Below are 19,621 nucleotides of genomic sequence, written 5' to 3'. Positions count from 1 at the left end.
GAAATGAGTTGAATGAATGAGTTAAGTTGATTTATCAATAACGAAATACGTAGAGTTAATAAGTTAAAGTCAAGTACGAAGAATGTAACGAAATGCTTTAAATGCTAGATTCGAACGATTGATACATGCGCATAACCCCACTACGCGCCTCCTTCCACGAAATGCCCTTAGAATTCAGACGCTACCGTCGGCCGAAAAGCGTACGCGGTTTCACGCGGTTCCGCGTCGGAGTAGGAATATCCGGTTACTGGCCGTCCGACACAGCCGATTGGTCGGCACCGTCACGGCACGTCAACTCCGCGGCGGAGGTCCCGGTCGCGCTCCTCCTCCGGACGGACACCATGGTTACCACCACCACTACCACGTCGCGGGCGCGTCCGTTGTACGCGCGTGTAGTGTTCCCGTTCGCCGTACCGGCCAGTCAGCCGGCAGTTCGCTGTTGCGTACCGATTGTTGCGTATAGTCCGTCTCGCGCGCGCGTTGCGTGTACACCGTCGGGACCAGTGCATCAGCGGCGCAGTGCGTGTGCTTCGCTCACATACACATATCATTGCTTTTCTCGTATCGCGTAGAGTCCGTTCGTCCGTTGTTTCGTTCAGGTGCATTCGCCGTCGGCTCTCGTTTCACGCGTCCCCGAACGTAACGCGGCGCGATACCAATAAGAACAAACACCGTGCGCGCGTACCTCAAAGGTCGCGGGTGTACGCGCTACCGATAAATGCCATCTGCAGTGCCCGCGCAATCGCCGCGATGATTGCTTCGGAGACTCGTAACCATTGCGCGGCCGTAGTGATGGATCTGAGTACGCGGGCTAATTCCGGCGGCGGAGGCGACTCCAACGACGGCGGCAGCGGTCGCCGACGTAGCGGTGCCGGTGGTAGGCCCGCCAAATCGGTGTTTTCCATCCGAAGCCTAGTCGGTGAGGACATCGCGACCACCGTTCAACAGCGTCGTCACGACGGAGACGACGACGATGGCGGCGGACACGACACTGCAGCGGACCATCGTCGGATGCGACGCAACCATCGGCACCGGAACGCGGACGAAGACAACGACCGCGACCAAGATGACGGTTAGTTTTTGCTGAACGTTTTTTTTTTTTTTTTTATTTTGTTTTTTCACTCGAGTACAAATGCGCATTAGCATAACGTACGTAGACGTGTTGTGACTGAGCGAACAAAAAAATGTCCGTCAAGTCTCGTCATTTTCGTACGTATTCTTCACGCAGTTTTAAAAATAGAACAATAGATATAAACCTCGCACGGTAATGTTGTCAGGGTTAAGTAAAATTAGAATCAGTTGTGCTCGGAAAACTTCCAAATGCGTTTATTAAAATCTCTCTGGATCGTGTCTATGATTCCGTTACCTTAAAGCGTATTATATTTTTTTATTCGATGGATATTATTATTATGTATTCTATATTTATGCTGACTATGAGTGCTCGGATAGAAATAATAATGTTCAGTAATTACACAAATCGGAATACATTCAATGTCTTCGTTTTCCATAAATTATCTTTAGGGGAATATGTTGTGTATGGATAATTGATATTATATCATTTATAACAATTATTTCTGTTGGCTATACTATAGTCTACGAACATGGCAGTACATAACTGCATAAATCAATTTCAAAGATCACGCGCCCCCGCGGACAATTGGTTATATCTCTTGTATGTATATAATACGTATGTAGTAACATGGCAGCGACAGAAATATTTCTGCTGCTGCTACGACGATAAGGGCACGAGAGATTGATCAATGCTCGCAGAAGATAAAAACTAAGTTACAATTTATAAACCAGTGGCGTGTTCAACTCATTTCTGGTGGGAAGTAAAAATATATACAAGATATCTACCCCATTCTTATCCATCCTAATATCATTTCCACCACGAACAAAATAATTGAAAAATTGCAATTTATGCATATATTTGTAGAGGGATTTTTATTGTCAGATGTCCCAACTAAATTAATTAATTTATTACACTCATTAATTATTTTATACCTTGATTTATGTAGTGTATGTATACGTAGATTTAATAATTTTGCTAACATTGGTATAGCTATAAGTTAGCACCAGTTGCTATTTATATAATGAACCATGTATAGCACACTTGTGCATCAAATTTTTATTATCACTTAAAAATAATACAGTGAGTATAATATATCACATTTTTTGTAGTTCTCATTATTGTTATCTTGAAATAGTCTTTTATTTTTAGAATATTGTGTAATTTTTATAAAATATTTTTGGCAGTATAGATGCCAAGGATTCTGCATTGTAATTATATCACGCGAGTATAAACAATCGCAGTCGTTGAGTGAATTTCTAGAAACCAACGGATTATCTGTGTTTCCCTAATAATGAATTTGTTACCGTCCGACGACGATTATCTGCATCGATGGATCGATGTTTTCGGCGAACTAATTTACTACTAATTTGAACTATAAGAGTTTATACGGGACAATAGTTTTTATGCTGTAGGATGTGTGAAGTAGGTTGCATAGTAAGAGACATTTATATACGTAGTACATTTTTATTTTCTTCGATATACCTAGTCACCTATGTGGCTAGGTATTTTGTGGTAGGGGAACCACCAACCTCCAAACATTTGGATTGCAAATGCTCCAAAATAATACTTTCACCACGCCACTGTTATAAATAATAAACAAAAGTTTATAAAAATGTGTATGAGGTAGTGAAAAAAATAAATATTTCGAGCAACATCTAGGTACATAGTTGTGATGCTTTATTATATTGGTTTTTTTAAATGATATTTTAACTTAAAATATGCAATTGTGTTACGTACTTTGTAGTTATAATTATTGTATTTTGTAATAATATATTGTACATGTAATATCGCTAGTACTGAGAATGTGGATAGAGTGATTAATGTTACTGTATACTTTAACTGTGCCCTAGAAAAGTTATAGAAGTTAATAAAATGTAGGTAACTTTATATTTACGCATAGTAATTTATATTATATCAAAAAAAAAATTCAAAAAATTTATACAAAGTCATAAAAGTGATTACTTTGAATTGAATTTTTTCAATGAAAATAAATTGAATATTACTGAGGTAATTGTCATTACTAGTTTTCTCCGAGAATTGCGAACAATTATATTTATGGTCTAACTAATGCATTACATTTTTACACGTATGTACAAAATCATTTTGTTTTGTATATTTTTATTTTGTCTTCATGACTTTTATACTCAATTTAAGACGAGTCGATATGTGTAAATATTTTAAATATTAACTAATAAATAAATTCAATTTCACGTGTACTTGAGAATTTCCAAGTGAATAATAGTGCTCAATAATCTTTATACAAATACCGGTGTAGCGTACTTTTTTTTCGATACGATGACCAACAATATAGCATACAGGCAAATCGTATATACCTGTGTAACCACTGAATGTAGGAGTTTTACAAGCGTGGGTAATGACGTGTGAATATTTTACAATTGTGAGTGTATCGAAATATGCTGGTTAATAGTCGTTTAGTCAAATTAGGTATAATATCTGTCAAAGTTCAGTTTTGTATATTATTAAGTATAATATAACAAAATGTGTTGTAGCACATTTTACATTTAGATAATGAAGAACTAAACACGTGCGATGAAAGGCTAATTTACCGTAAATAATTTATGTAGTATCTCCTGTATACAATCATATTATATACTTATAATCCATAACTGTATAACACCCGTGTAATATATGTATTCAATGCCATAGCAATCAAATATTGTGCCCGAACGAAACTTCAAAATGCGCCCTTATGTATTTGTAGTTTAAAAGTATTATAATTATTAGATATTATTTTCAACAATTTCTTCAATTGATTAATACATACGTGGAAGTTTTTGTAAATATAATATACAACATTGAACATTATAATTTTTAACTTAAAATGCAAATTTTTCATTTTTACACCCTCTCAGAAATTTCACCCAGGACGTAGGTACTTCTCCATCCATTGCTATGACTCTATATGTATTATTATAATACATACGAATAATGATGGGCTCTGTGAGATGAAAACTCGGAAGACTTAAACGCTCGACTAAAACTAAATTTGTGGGAAGGTAACATGATGAAATTTCCTACAGTGACATTTTAAAAATGGAAACTTCATTGGTTAAAAATCTTACTATTTTTTTTTCCAATCTTAGTATTTGTTTCTTCCGTAAAATATTCAGTTAAAAAATAAAAAATCGTAAATGTTATTTTCTTACTACAGTTGATATTTTTTTTTAAATTTCGATCAAAAGTGATTTATAATGTATATAGTTTATTGTGAATTATGTTTTCGAATTTGTTTATTAGATTTTATACATAGCTAATAAGCATTCCTATTTACGTCTAGCTACATAAAATATTTTAAATTTGTGATAGTTGACACATGATATCATATTACATTAGTGTTTACAAAACAAATCATGTAACTTTTTTAAATTTTATAAAAAAAAAAAAAAACATAAATAGTATAAATTTATAATGGCATAATTCATTTTTATTACGATTGATCTATATTTCGCTAAAGATCGCAATCGATGGGTTGGTGACCTCGTGGTTAGATAATTTCGAAAAACATAAATGCTTCGTTATTAGATTATTTATGTATACACATTTAAGGATACTTCAACATCGATATGTTTCTTGATATTGCTGTATAAACAATTTGTTTATTTTACAATGAAGTTATTGTTCTCTAATAAATAATTTAGTTATTTAATCTCTCTTGCTGGAATGATTTATAATTGATGAGCGATAAAGAAGTTTTAGTTTAACCACTTTAAATAAAATATAAACCGTGGTCCGTACGTCAATAGTTTACAGGTAATAGTGTACGGATAGTAAACGATTATTATTAATTTTAATTTATTCACAATTCGCAGTGTATGTTTGACCATTTCGAGAGAAAAATCAGTGTGTAGTTTGTCATAAATGCATTTCACGTATACGTTTATAGGCAATACCGTTTACATATAATGTCACGGATTTCCTAATTCGAAACTCTCGTCTAATTGATGGAAACTTCGGATGGAATTTTAACATGTCAAACATACAGTAATAGAGCACATACACGTGATTTATACTATCACAAAGTCTAGCATGAAAAATTCCGATTCGAAAATGAAATGAGGTTATAGAATAATTGTTGGGTCTACAATTAATTGGTTCAACGTAATTTATATGTAACCCACTGTAACTCGTTAACGTCGAGGTCGTCGTATGTATACGTTTAAGTAATTATATTGCATTACCGAAGACTGCAGACCAATAACGCTCGTATTGACCCACGGGTGGTTTTGTGCGCGTTATCTCAATCACGCTCGTAGCCGTGGTCAAACGGTGACGGACGCCGCGCGTAATCTAGGGTGGTCGACCGCTATCGAATTCCATCGCGGTGACACGGCTCTATCGGTCACACACTATTATAACGCACAAGACTACGACGCTCGTAACAACGAAACCCTGACCTTGTTCCAGTGGTTATCGTCTAGTCTGTCGTCGAGGACCCATTAATACTTCCCATTTATCAGGGCCTGATTTAATAAAATTAGGGCCAAGTGCACAATTTTTTTTGGGGTCCCTCAAGTCAAAAAAATCTGCATAGAGGGGGGGGACATGTTGATGGTGAAAAAAATATTTATATGTTTAAAAGTGTCAAATACCTATCTCAAAATTTATAAAATTTCAAAATCGAAATAAATATTAACTAGTGGTTCTATAAATGGTGATTGCGTGATCGAAATACTCATAGCATCACCAACGACGGGTAAATCTGTAAATATTGGACTCGAATAAATCTATAAATAGTTTTTAGGTATCAAACATTTCCGACGTTCAAACAATTTTCTATTATTATTATTTTAATATTTTGTGATGGTAACTAAACTGGGGAGTGGAATGACAAAAATAACCAAAATTCGACTGACAATTTAATAATTAAAATATACTGAACTCTAAACATGGACAGTTGGTATTAGGTATATTTTACAAAATAAATGTTTGTAGAATTAATTTAAAAATACAATTTTCTACAACTTACGGAGACCTGAGGGGAGGGCAGAAATTAGGGACCAAGTGCAAGTGCTCCATCTGCACTTGCGTAAATCAGGCCCTGCTCATTATAGAAGCATTGTTCTTGCACGTACTATTACCGAAAAATGGCCACGATTAATAAATTCGTACATCGCACGTTACCTAGACCAATGCTTACAACGGATGTATGTACATGGTGTCCGGTCAAAAGTATCAGAAACTAGAAAACTTTTAGTTTTCGCCCCATTTATGTTGCACTCTTATACTTTACCTTATACCTAATCATCGAGTTCATCGTGAATCAATGAGAATTAGTTTTAAGATGATATAGTTCATATATGTTACGGGTAAAGTTTGAAAATGAATATTTTATACTTTACTCGGGTAGAGTACACCTTATTTTTATGAATAGTGTAATGTGTACACTATCAAGTATGCTAGGCATAAGGTATAAAGTAGAAAAAAAACCAAATCATATTAATTCAAAAAAAAAATATTAAGTAAATTATGTATTATTAAGTTAATATTATTATATATATATATATATATATGAAATATAGTTATTTATTGGACCAGTTCAGATTCGGGTGGCATTTTGAGTTGAAAAAAATATCTCGCCAGATTCACATTTACTCGTAAATTTATTTGTTAACAATTATTTTTCCATAATCATTTTTAAAACTTTAACTATCGAAAATAGATTGTGCATTAGCTCTTTCACACAAAGATTTTTTGTAGTCGACACTTATGAAATATTTATTTACGCGATTGATCATGATTTATATTATAATTTACATTATATTTATATTTTGATTCCGTTAAATTTAATGAGTTCTCATTCTTTTCATTAGTTAATTTATTTAAACTCTCATAACATTTCTTTTTTAAAGAAGACAAGTTTTTAAAAAAAAAAACTAAATGATCAAAAATTAATAAACTGATAGCATCGTACTGAAGTTTAAAATTATTATACAATATCAATGCATACAATTTATCATAATGTACAATTTATAATCATATTTTATTATATTTTATTAATACTACTTACAATTGCTATTTTGTCGTATTTTATTTAATGAAAACACTTTGTCCACTCAAAGGTAGATAATGTACAAATAATGATAATGTACCCGGTTAATGTACTTAAAAAATAAACGTTCTACAGATATGTTTACTTTATCCAATAGGTCTGAGTAGTGTTCACATTATTCGATTTTCGTACTCTGCGCGTAATATATACATGGTATTCGTAGGCTCCTTATTCCTTAGGTTGGTCAATGCCTTATTCGAATTTATTCAAAACATCAAATTTTTTTATATAATCATTGTCCGGTAAAAACGTAATCTCCGTTCCACTTATTTGGGGTTTAACTTGTAAACTTAAATTAAATATGAGTTGGTTACTAGAAATCGGTTTAGAGAAGAGAAAACGTATTATTTCATTATCGCGTCTCGTTGAAGGAAATTTGGACAAAAAAAAAAAAAACAGGAATTCAATTTTTGAGTGGTTGACGGAAGTACTACGTAATTTTGGCGTTCGAAAAAACGTGATCTCTTAACCGCGGCGGTTGAAACGTGCGGTAGAATTATTTTACGTTAATCTAATGGAAACTTAAAAATCTATTGATGCTAATTTTCATTTTACATATTGACAAGTTAGAAGGCGCAATGTTATCGAACACAACGGTGCGTAATAAATAATGCACACATCTTGGAATCCAATCGTGTAGTGTAAATCGTCGTTGGCGGTGCATCGATTAAATCGATATACCGGACTCTATCATAACCGCCGTCGGACGACCGATTTTCACTCCTCTTGTCATTGAACGTTGTTCCGTTCCGTCCCGTGCACAACAAAGAACTCGACCGATTTGGGCGTGTACGTTAACTAAATCGTAACACGGTATTTTCGGTTGAACGTATTCATAATATTACAATAAAACATCTAATACGTGTGTAATTACTTAAAAAAAAAAAAAAAAAAAAACACATTTTTACATGCACGACACACGTGAAGAAGACGTGCGCGATGACGGCGGCGACCCAAAAATTAACGCGCGTGCGTGTGCGCGCGTCTAATCTCGCTAACGTCCGCGCGGTGTACGTACGCGTCGTGCGCGCGTGTAATCCGAAGACGACGAGGACGGCCCCGAAAAATAATATAAATTAATGTATGTTTTAATGCTTGTAATGATGTTAACGTGAGACGACGACCCGGGCAATTAATCGATACGAATGTGATACGTCGCGACGTAGGTACCGTACACGTATTAGCGTATATTATATTATTACAGCATAATGCGTACGCGCTCACGGCGGCGAAACCAGTTTATCCATTACTACACGTATTACTACGCGCCCGGGACGCACGCTACTCGGGCGGTGACAGTGTTTTAGCGCCGCGCCGTGCACGATAAAGAAAAAAAAAAAAAAAAACTGGTCGCATCGTCGCCGCCGTCGCCCCTTATCGGTCTACGAATGCTGCTATTACTTACCGGAGTCGTCGTCGTCGCCGCAGCCGCCGACCGACTTAATATTTTTGTGTGTCTCGAAGGAGCCCGTGCGTCACGCGCGCGATTTCTGCGATCCCCTCCGCGAAGACGACTGCGCGACGGCGCCAAGGGGAAAATGGCACGAACTTCGAACCGAAAACAACACTTCGACCGCAGTTAGTCAGTAGTACGCAGTACGCTGTACGGAGTGCTCGTGATCCTTATCGAGTGGACTACCGGCATGCGCTCCGCCGCCGTCTGACACGTCTGTTACACGTTACGTTCAACTGTCGTCGCGTGCGGACAGCGTTTTACGCTTTCGGTACACGACAATGTAACGCGATAACCAATGACGTGCGCGGTATGTGCGGCGCGTGTAGGAGAACAAACAATTCGTTAGAAACTGCGATGACGTAATTTTGTGTTTTCTCCCGTTTTTCATGGTCTCCGTCGAACCATGTACGAGTCACGATTCATAGCCCTTTGTACGGACGATTTTCGGCCAACTTCTTAAAATTCAGGACATATTGCAAAATTTACCGTCGTATTTTCATAGTCACATCTTTCGACGTGTTATACTTGAGCTGATATGTGCACAACACACAACCATTGGTCTACCGATTATCAACATTATCCTTACAGTGCAATCCGACAACCCCTCTTTCGAAAATCGTAATGCGAAGTGAAGAATTACATTACACGCCATTCTTGGTTAACTAAGAAACGTCCTCTTTTCTAAAATTGGGTTTTGATCAATTTTATTTGATAAATTGCAGTCGGTGGGTACGAATATTTTCGTAGTAAGATTCAATAAGAGACATCGTACAAAACATATGTTTTATAAAGTGGTGTACTAATAAAGGGATGGGCGCCTTACTCCCCCTTAAAACACTGGTATCGTAGGTTTTATATAAATCGTATTTATAATCTATGGTTTTTTTTTTCTTGAAAATTACAAATGTATATGGGCACGTGCTGAAGGTTGGATTTAGAAGGAGATCAAAATCAAGGATATTGTTTCTTATAAAGGATTGTCGTGAAAACGTTATCTCGTCGTACGGCGCACGCGGTAAATAATTACCCCAGACATATTTCTATTGCGTATAGGTAATAAAATAATGTATTTAGGTGTTTGTCCTCATCAGTAGCCATAAATAATACACCTATAAATATACTGTTTGTTGTTTCATGTTATTTTTGTAAATTTTGTTTTATCTAGAACGTATTAAAGTCATATACAGTGATATCTGGAAATTATTTACCCCGTGTTTTTGTTTTTTGAAATCATTATATTTTTTAATCACTCTGTATGCAGTAGAATCTCTGTATATCTCTCACTCACAAGTATCTATTTTTATACATATTACTTAGAAATGTTCAATGATATTTAGTCATATTACGGTGTTATCAAAAGCGAACATACTCGTAGTACATTGGCGTCGAGGCCGTATTCACTACAGGAAAATACTATTATCTTTTTTAAAAATAGACTAAAATTAAATCCGATCGAGTTATTCGATTCTTAAAATAAATATGAATAGCGAACAAGAAAAATAGATCAATGAAGTTCAAATTATAACATAGCATAGTGAATAATAACGTTGGGGTAAGAATTTACCCCGTGCGCGTAAATACGACGTCCAAACGTGTGCGCCGTACGACGGGTTGATTAAATATCTCGTACCCCGGTGGCCGGAGTGTGAAAATAAAAACACGATCGATTTTTCTTAGGAAAAAAAAATAAACAACAATACCATCATCGCCGTCGGACGAAAACAAGCGTTTTGACCCTTTCGCGCGTAACGATTTATAATTCAATAGGGACGAGACGACCGGAGGAAACGATTATTGCCGCGTCACCGCAACGGCAACGTATATCGCTCGGATTCCCTGGTGTTAACGACGAGTAATTGTAATTAACTCGCGCGCGTCGCTGTTCGTCGGCCATCACGGCGATATTGTACACACACACCACGTAATGCGGTGTAGCGGCCGACGGATCCGGGCGGAGATCCGATCGAAATCGAATTCACAAATGAACCGAAACGGACGGAACGTGTACCGCCGACGTCTACCTGTACAGAGCGTTCCCGCCGCGGCGGATGTAATTACTGCTGCCTTCTCCCTGCGGGGACGGCGGCGGCCGGTTGACTGTAAACTAACTAACTTTAACGGACCACCGCGCGGACAGCGGACGGAAAACCCGCGCACGGTTCATTAGGGAAAACCCGTGCGCGCGCGTGTGCGACAAACGCACCGCAGCCGTTCGCCGTCGAGCGCGGGCTGGCAGAGGGAACCGATGAACCGCGGTGAACTCGATCGCGACGGGTATGCGCGTTTCGTCCCTCTCTCTCTCTCTCTCTCTCTCACACACACACACACACACACACACACACACGGCGGATGCCTACCGAACGCGCGCGTGTAACGTACTCGTACGTAAACACGGACGCGCCGGCCGTAAAATATGTAATTACTGCGGTCTGTTGGTACGAACTGGCCGCGCACGAGCGCCGCCGCGTTTGCGGTACGCGCGTAATTTCGCTGTGCGCTCCGCGTGCGTACGTTGAACACCTGCCGGCGCGTGGGCCCAGGGTTTTCGCTCTGTCGCCCGCGGTACAGGCGTGTTGACGCCCGGTGCGCGCGCGCAGGAAATCCTCGTTACGCAGCCGCCGCCGCTGTCGATTGTTGTTGTCGTTGTTGTCGTTATTACTTTTATTGGATTCTCGGCGCGCCGTCGCGCGTCAAATCGTTTTAATTCGCCGCGGCCGACACTTCTCTTTCTTTCTCTGTTTCTCTCGTTGACGATCGGTGTGCGCCGTAACAGCAGTTCCTGAGTGTAGCCGCGGTGGCTACAGTGTACAGCTCAGTGAAATATGCTTAGTGATCTCGATTCGTATTGGCCACGTGATTCCGACAGATGTCTTGAATTTTAGCGAACAAAAAAAATTTAGACCAGGATGCTAGAAACTCGGCTCACTCTTCCAAGTCTCCTCCCTGAACGTTCAAAGCAGGGGTTGGAACTGAACTCAAAACAACCGGTTCTGGAACCCAATAACCCTTAAAATATTGGGAACCGGAACCCTCATTATAAAATGAAAAATATCGGACGTAACAAATATTATTAATTACGATTTTATTCTTAAAATGTCAAAGCATTAATACATTTCTGAAATATCTATAATTTTTTTTTAAATTTTATTTTTAATATTATGTGCTGACAGACGGACGACTAAAGGCTAAACCGGTTAATACTGTAATTTCACCAAACGACTACGAGGGTTATCTCAGTGGTGAATTAGGCAACAAATCCTGTAATGCATAGTTAATACTTAATTTAATTTATACATATTCTTCTTTAACATGTACAAACTGTTTTTGGCCAAATAAATTATTATTGTTTATAATTATAGATACAAGTTTGAATCCAACATAATTTGTTCAAAAATGAAATTTTATTTTGCATATTTTCTCATACTATTAAATACTAATTTTAGGCTTTATTATAATACTATAATATTATACATTATTATACAGCTGTTAAAAAAAAAAACTTATTGCGATATATTTGTATATAAATTAGTTAATTTTCATATATTATGCCATATCGTCTAGTATAACGCCATAATACCGGCAGGTAATATTATGTAATTTTTAAATATGTATAAAAAAATACTACGGAATAAATGAAAAAAAAAATTATTTAGAACCCTTTAATACCGGAACCGGAATCCGAATCCGAACCTTTTAATAAAATAATTGATAACCGGAACCGTATAAACTTAAAGGTACCAGTTCTCGTCAGAAAGTCTTACTTTAAAAAAAAAAAATCCTAGTTATATGTAAAACATGGAAACTTGTTCGATCAATTTTAATATTCCTATAGTTAAAAAAAAGCTAGCCAGTAGAATGTATAAATTAAATGTAAAATATTATTTATAAATCAAACACGATTCATTGTATTTATTTACTGTTTAAAATTTCTTATGCAAGCATCATATCAGTAATTACTATTTTTGAATTTTTTACTTTTTTGAAAACGACCATAATAAATTTTGATTATTGTTGTACAATGATGCATTTCCTTTATTATATTCCAAGTCAGTTTTACAAATATGTTTATAAAAATATTATACTATTGGAATATTTACGTTTATCTTTGTCCGTTGTATATTTCGTGTTTATTTTATTAAATACTTTTTTAAGAAGAGTATACGAACGATTGATGCATTAGTCTGTACCCAAAAGTAGAAAACGATGTATAGTGCGTAAATCGTTAAATCGTGCAGTCGTTTGTTGCTATGACAACCTGTCGTACACAATGCAATATAGATGATACGTCGTGTATTACTTAGTTGATTTACTACTCGCCCATAAGTGCAACCTGCAGGTCTTCGAAGTTTAAGAAGGGGAATCGATCGACAAGTGTTTTTTTCTTTTTGATAATTTTCGTACATAGTCCTCGGTACATAGTATTAAAAACGAAAACCTATAGGAATATTACGATAGTAATTCATAAATATTTTTCCGTTGCGAATACCATTCGATTGCCCAAATGATTCGTTTGCGAGTAATGGCGCAAAAAAAAAAAAAACACCTAATCGTGTGGCGACGACGGTCGTGCTGCGGCTTGAACCCAAGGCAATCATCGCACCGGACCGACGTGAGCGTGCGGTCATTTCTGAACACGTAAATTATATTTGTACGTGTGCATTACGCGTTTGTAATGTAACGATCGTCACTCCTATACTGTAATATGTACGATAATGGTCAGTTTTCCAACGGAAAACAAACACTCGACCGCAACGACACCCCACGCGCCGAGGAATTCACGCGCGTGCACGCGCGATTTCAACCCATTACCGTCGCCATCGTACAGGTTCATCGCACGGTCGTGTCGTCGCCGTTACACTATCGTAATAAGGATCTCATGTTTTATCGTTATTATCGTTATTATTTTCGGTTTTTTTTTTTTTTTTTTTTCAATCGGTCGAAAAAACAAACATAACAATAATTGCTCGGGTTACAGGATCACGATGTTATGCGCACGGCACGTATACGCGCGGTAATCAATCTGCGTCTCCGCATCGAGCGCGATCCGATATTATAATAATGCACACGCGGCGCTACGGGTACTACCAAAAGTACACCGGATATTATTATGTGTGTACGTGTGCGTTGGAATATACATCCGAGCGGGTACGAATCGGTGGTGTGTGCACTGGATACGAAATCGTTGCGCGTGCGCGCGCGCGCGCGCGGTGTCATCGCGCGCAGCATTATATCATTAAACTAATAAGCACCTTAACGACGAGTCCGGAGGACGGGGAAACGAATAATAATGTGGAAAGGAAAAAAAGAAATAGGATACACTCGAGGATATAATACGTGTAATGATCGACGCGGGATCGTTGTGTGCGCGCGTCACGTCTATTATTTATACACGTACGCGGATAGAGCGTACAAGTCCGTGCGGTTAAGAGGTGGTGCATATGCGAGGCACGTGCGGAGGGGTGTAATCGTCATCGTAGCTCGGGACAACTGCGTTTGCGCGCCCATTATAATATTATATTTTACGTACGCGCGGGAGAAGCGACCATTGTGTACGTACAGCCTTCTAAATAGCGTTTCTGTGCAGTAATCACCGCCGACGTGCTCGGATACGCGGGCGTTGTGGATAATAATATAATGTGGAGCGCGGATAGGACAGAGGTGTGTTTTCTCGTCGTCGTCGTGATCACTGATTTTCGTTATTTTTCTTATTCGCCCGGCGTGATGGTTTTCTCACCGCGAAACAGATCGTTATTCCCAACGTAACCGAATCACGGCAGATCGATTCGACGACGCCCATTATCTTATTATTTTACGAGAACGATGTGTAAACAAGCAACGGCGACGGATTAAACGTATTATTGTACGTTACCGATCGTTTCGGTCAATCGTTAGCGCGTCATTTGGGTGCGTCCGCGTTTCGTATAATACGCGGCGGTGGTGGTTAATAATAATAATAATGGAAACAAAAATAATAACGATAATAATTAGATTGGAAGAGTTATGGTCGGTCGCGGTTGGATGCGAATCGAAAAAAAATAAATACAAACAGCGTAGAACGCGAGCAATGCGTTTGCTGGTAATAATAACCAATTATTGTTGTCAGCGTAACGACTTGGATAATTGTCGCGGTTTTCCGCCGCGTTCATCGCAGTAATAGTAATAATCCGGAAAATCGAAAAAACCAACATTGCAGCATCCCGCCCGCCACCTACGTGTCGGAGTAGACGTGCGAAGGAGTTGTGTACAGTACGTTTACGCTGTACGGACCAGTCTTGTAAATAAAATACTTTTATTTAGTGTTCAGAATACATATTCGAATGAAAAAGGTATTCTTTATGGAATACTCGATAAATTATTCGAATACTCGAAGAATATACTATTTTTCAATATTTATTTATTTATTTTTTTGCTCAAAATACAATTTTTTTAATACATACTAAAGTCATAAGTACATTAATTTATTATTACTTTTCTTTATAATGTCATACATAACAATCATACAGCGATAAAGTAACACGAAAAACATTTACATTTTATTACATTTAATCATAATTATTTTTTCAAAATTTGTGTCTTAGTCATTTTCCCTCGTTCTTTGGTCATAACTGCACTCTCCACCCTAAAATTACGTTTTATCGGAGCACTTCTTGGTAAAGGTGTATTGTACTTAAAAAAAAACTTTTTTTATAAAAGAAGTATCATCCGAAGAAATTAAATTCTTTATATGGGCGTATTTTAGGGGGCTAAAGTGGCGATCGTCCTACCCTGAATCCTTATTTAAGGAATTGATAATGTGAGTTACACATTTCAAATATTTTTAATGTGGATCATTTTATAACGATATCAAATTGCACGTTGCTGTGAATACTGCATTGTACTATTTATCGGGTCCTTACTTAGTGAAAAATCATATAAAACACAAGCGTAATTTTCAAAACACATACAGGTGTTAAAAAAAAAATACACAAAAATCGATTCTAAGTGGATCCCGACATTAAATTAAAAAAAAAAAAAAAACCACATATTATTAGGATTCACCTGATTTAAATATTACCAACAATTTAACTGGTAAATTTTGAGCCTGAATTGAAGAAAAAATTTGAGTCCCCCCCAGAAGTATGTTCAAATACGTCCCTGATTCTTTGTTAGACTCTTAAAAAAAAAAAGTCAACATTTTATTTTCCGCAGAATTATTGATATTTTTTTTAGATCAATTACAAAAAAAAAATTATTTAATACATCATCAGATTGATTTTTATTATAATTAATTTCTGGTATACAGTCCACATTGGAAGAAGACTTGGAAAATTCATTAACTGCTTTTTTAAACTGATTAATAGTTATTTATTTTTTTAATAATTTTTTATTCTGAAACCATAATTGTTATGAATGTTATAATTGAACAGTACAATCTAAAAATAAAAATGTTCCGCGAATACAGAAATGGAATATTATATACACTAGCAATAACAAATCACAAGCACCATTTTATTTTAATTATATACATATTTTATATTTTAAAGTTTTTAATGACCTCTAGGCAGGATTATAATTTTTAAATACTTTTTCCTAATTAAGTTTTTAAATATAAAATAAAAATACTAAAAAAACATAATCAGAATACATATTTGAATATATATTTTTTAACATATTTAGAATAGTATTCAAATACAAAAAAGAGATTAAAATACTTTTATTCGAAAACTTTACAAGACTGTTTATGACTGCCTGCCACCATTGCCAAATGTAAACAAACTCGACTAATTGCGACCAAGAGTATCGTTGCTCGCATTCCAGTATTAGTATATTCTATAATATTATATTTTTAAAACAGTACCATGAATATAATAACGTAGTATTATCGAATAGGTAGTGAAAATTGTAAAATTAATTTTAACGACCATAACTTTGTCATAGGGATTAAAGTGAGTAGGAGTGTTAGAGCACAAGAATGACAAAGACATAGTCCTTTAACCACAAATACAACTGTATATACGTTACCAATTAAAAATATCTCCAATAAGCTAAGAGATATTTATGTTCTAATATATTAATTAAAAATAGATATTTTTAGTCACCGCTAAAAATAATAATTATATTTTAAATGTTCAATTTTAAAAGTCGTAAATTTTAAATTATCCATCGTTATTTATTGCTACCTCTTGTTTTGATGACTTATAATTTATTTATTTTGACAATAAATACCTAAATAATGGATGTTCTATTATAAAAAATGTGTACAATGCAAAAAGTCTTATACAGCTTATTTATTATTATAGATTCTATAGTAAATATGAATTACGTCATTTATCTTTCAATAGTATTCTTGAACATTTTAAACCTACGTGGTTTTTCATACCGATGGCTATTATTGCGTGTGGGCACAACCGTAATTTTGCTAAAAGATTTAAAACCGAATAAACTTTGTCATGACTCTAGGCTATAAATTAAACCTTTACGTCGACATTTTGTAAAAGCAACTATTATAACTGGATCTGCTTAAGGCGAAATTGTATGTATTTTACGTATGTATTTGATTTACAATAATCTGCTTTTTTCAATTTAACTGTATTTTCCTCTGAAAGTATGCTTCGCTATGACGATTAACATGTCACAAATCAAACTTTAAAATTCGCAAGAGTTTACTTGAAATAGGGTTGTTTATCCCATGGTCTATTTTACGTAACGTGATTACGAATGAGCTCACCCCACAGCCTTATTGTACTGACATCACCCTCTAAAATGGTAAAAATATCGTATATAAGGAAATATTGTAAACACAAAAATTATATTTTGGCATTAAAGGTAAGATTTATTTCGATGCAAATAAATCTTTTTCAGGCATATTAACTGCCACTTTGGGTTAAGTTTGATATAACGAATTTCAAAGGATCAAGATAAAAAATTACTGGTTCAGTACATCGAAATTCATTATATCGAATGTAATTTTCACTCATAATACTCAACCTCGGTATACTAAACCTTGGCAACGCTGATTAACAAAAGCTAGTATTAATGTATTTATGCTCTTATTGTTGTATCGCTAATAGCGATTTGCTATTCTTTAATATTTCTATTTTATTTATTTTCAAATTATAATTTAATATACTTAACGAATTTGCAGAAAATCATTCATCAATTTACTAAGTCACATAGAATGTTCAACATGGTGTAGATTTTCAGTTTTCTCTTGATAGTTATTGTTTCATTGCAAGGCCGTAACTGGGGGGGTCCAGGGGTCCGACCCCCCTCCCCCGAAATTTTCAAAAGTAGAAATATTTTAGCTGTTAATATAGTTTATTAATTATAAATTGTATTAAATAATAATATTAGACCCCCTCCCCCGAAATTGTTTTCCAGTTACGGCCTTGTTTCATTATCACTATTTCAAAATATTTTAATACGATTTTCAAAAAAAAGCTTAAAAAGTTAAATAATCTCTCCATTTAATTTCTGTTTAAAATAATGTTCCTAAATAATTAAATTAAAAAAATTAATAAATTTCTAGATAAATAAATAGATAAGTCTAACTACGTCATTATAAACAGTATTGATCACGTAAATATTCATATTGCATTATTGCTATATTTGAGATAACGCGGGAAATTTCAATATATGTGCAAAAGATTATAAGTAATAAATGTAATTATGATAAACTATTTTAAAATTATTAATAATGTACTTGTTTCCTAATAAAACATGATGCACTTATATACAGGATAATAACAGAATAAATAAAATATTCTGCCACATGTATTTATTTATTAAGTAAAAATATTTTTTTCCGTATTGATCTATTTTAATACGTTGTTATAAACTGATATATTTAAAAAGTTAAAAGGTATTACTTTTGTTATGTATAAATTATTTTTATCTATTCCTTATAGCTCTCGAGTATCAATTGACAACAATGTCGCATTTATGCTTTATTGCTTCATACTTGTCAAATATATTTCATACTTTTTAATAATAATTAAGATTTTTGGTTTTCATGATTAGCATTTAAATTTAAATGATGCATCATAATAGTATGTCTTATAATTAATATGATCAAACATTTTTCTTGAATAAATCATTTCATTGACCTCGTTAAATGTGAAAGATATCCTTTTAACATTGGCAAATCAGTCTCGTTCGCAGTCGAATGAGACGCGATTTATTAATTTATTATTGCTTCAAAATTTAAAATATACCTTGTGTCCAGACAAGTAAATAACTTGATTTCTGTTAGTATTCAATCATACTCATTACTCCATAATCGTATCCATGGCCTCGTGGGCAATTCAAATAGTAATTCTAGAATATGACTCGTTGCGGCTAGAATTATATTCGTATACTCAGTGCCTATAATTAAACATATTATTGATTTCTTTATGTATTATTTATGTCCGTGATTATATTTTAACCACATGTGCGAGTGTAATTTGCGTTTGTGAACACCAGCGGTTTCCGATCTTTGCTCTGCGAAGTCTTTAGGGCTTCACAATTGTTCCTCGGGGGATAGATATATTGAGTCCGAAATACCTTTTTATGGTAGACCGAGTCTCGGATTTGAAAAGGTTCAAGGTAAATTGAATCCCGGGCTTGAAAAACTTTATGGAGGTATAAAAACACATTTTCATTCTTATTTTTACAGGCTTAGGATTGTCCAAATTAAAGAGCGTGGTTGAAAATTTACTTTTTTGTTTTTAATCATTTTTTTGATTAATATTTTTTTCATGTTATTACTATTTTTTATAATTATGTACAGGGTAAAAATGTATAGGGAACGAGGAGGGGCAGCACCGGGCGTAACGGAGATGTCGTCTAGTTGCCTACTCCAAGGTTTGTTGTCGTTATCATTCATACGTGTACTAACAGCAATAACACGTGCATGCAGACAAGTCATAATTGTGAAATGCGATTTTATTTTAGGCCTAAGACACCACCGGTTGTTGCACAAAACGAATAGGAGTAATATTACCGAGGCTATAAAAACGATTTTTTTTCCGTGTAGCAAATACGTGTTGACGGTTCATAGTAG

The 19,621-nt window shown here is 35.3% G+C and overlaps 1 protein-coding gene across 1 annotated transcript in view; it reads left to right on the top strand.

Annotated features, from left to right (window-relative positions):
• The first annotated feature begins 420 nt into the window (after positions 1-420).
• The window catches only part of LOC112682662 (paired box protein Pax-6-like), a 68,639-nt gene continuing 49,438 nt past the window's right edge, over positions 421-19,621 (top strand). The window contains exon 1 of the mRNA XM_025553338.1: positions 421-1,072. Within this exon, the coding sequence (XP_025409123.1) occupies positions 751-1,072 (322 nt within the window). The 5' untranslated portion in view covers positions 421-750. The remainder of the gene's footprint in view (positions 1,073-19,621) is intronic.

Source organism: Sipha flava, unplaced genomic scaffold, assembly GCF_003268045.1.
Source record: "Sipha flava isolate LNK unplaced genomic scaffold, YSA_version1 208_pilon_pilon, whole genome shotgun sequence".
In the NCBI taxonomy this organism is placed as follows: domain Eukaryota; kingdom Metazoa; phylum Arthropoda; class Insecta; order Hemiptera; family Aphididae; genus Sipha; species Sipha flava.
Note: the sequence above shows the minus strand (reverse complement) of the source record. Positions and strands in the feature narration are given on the sequence as shown.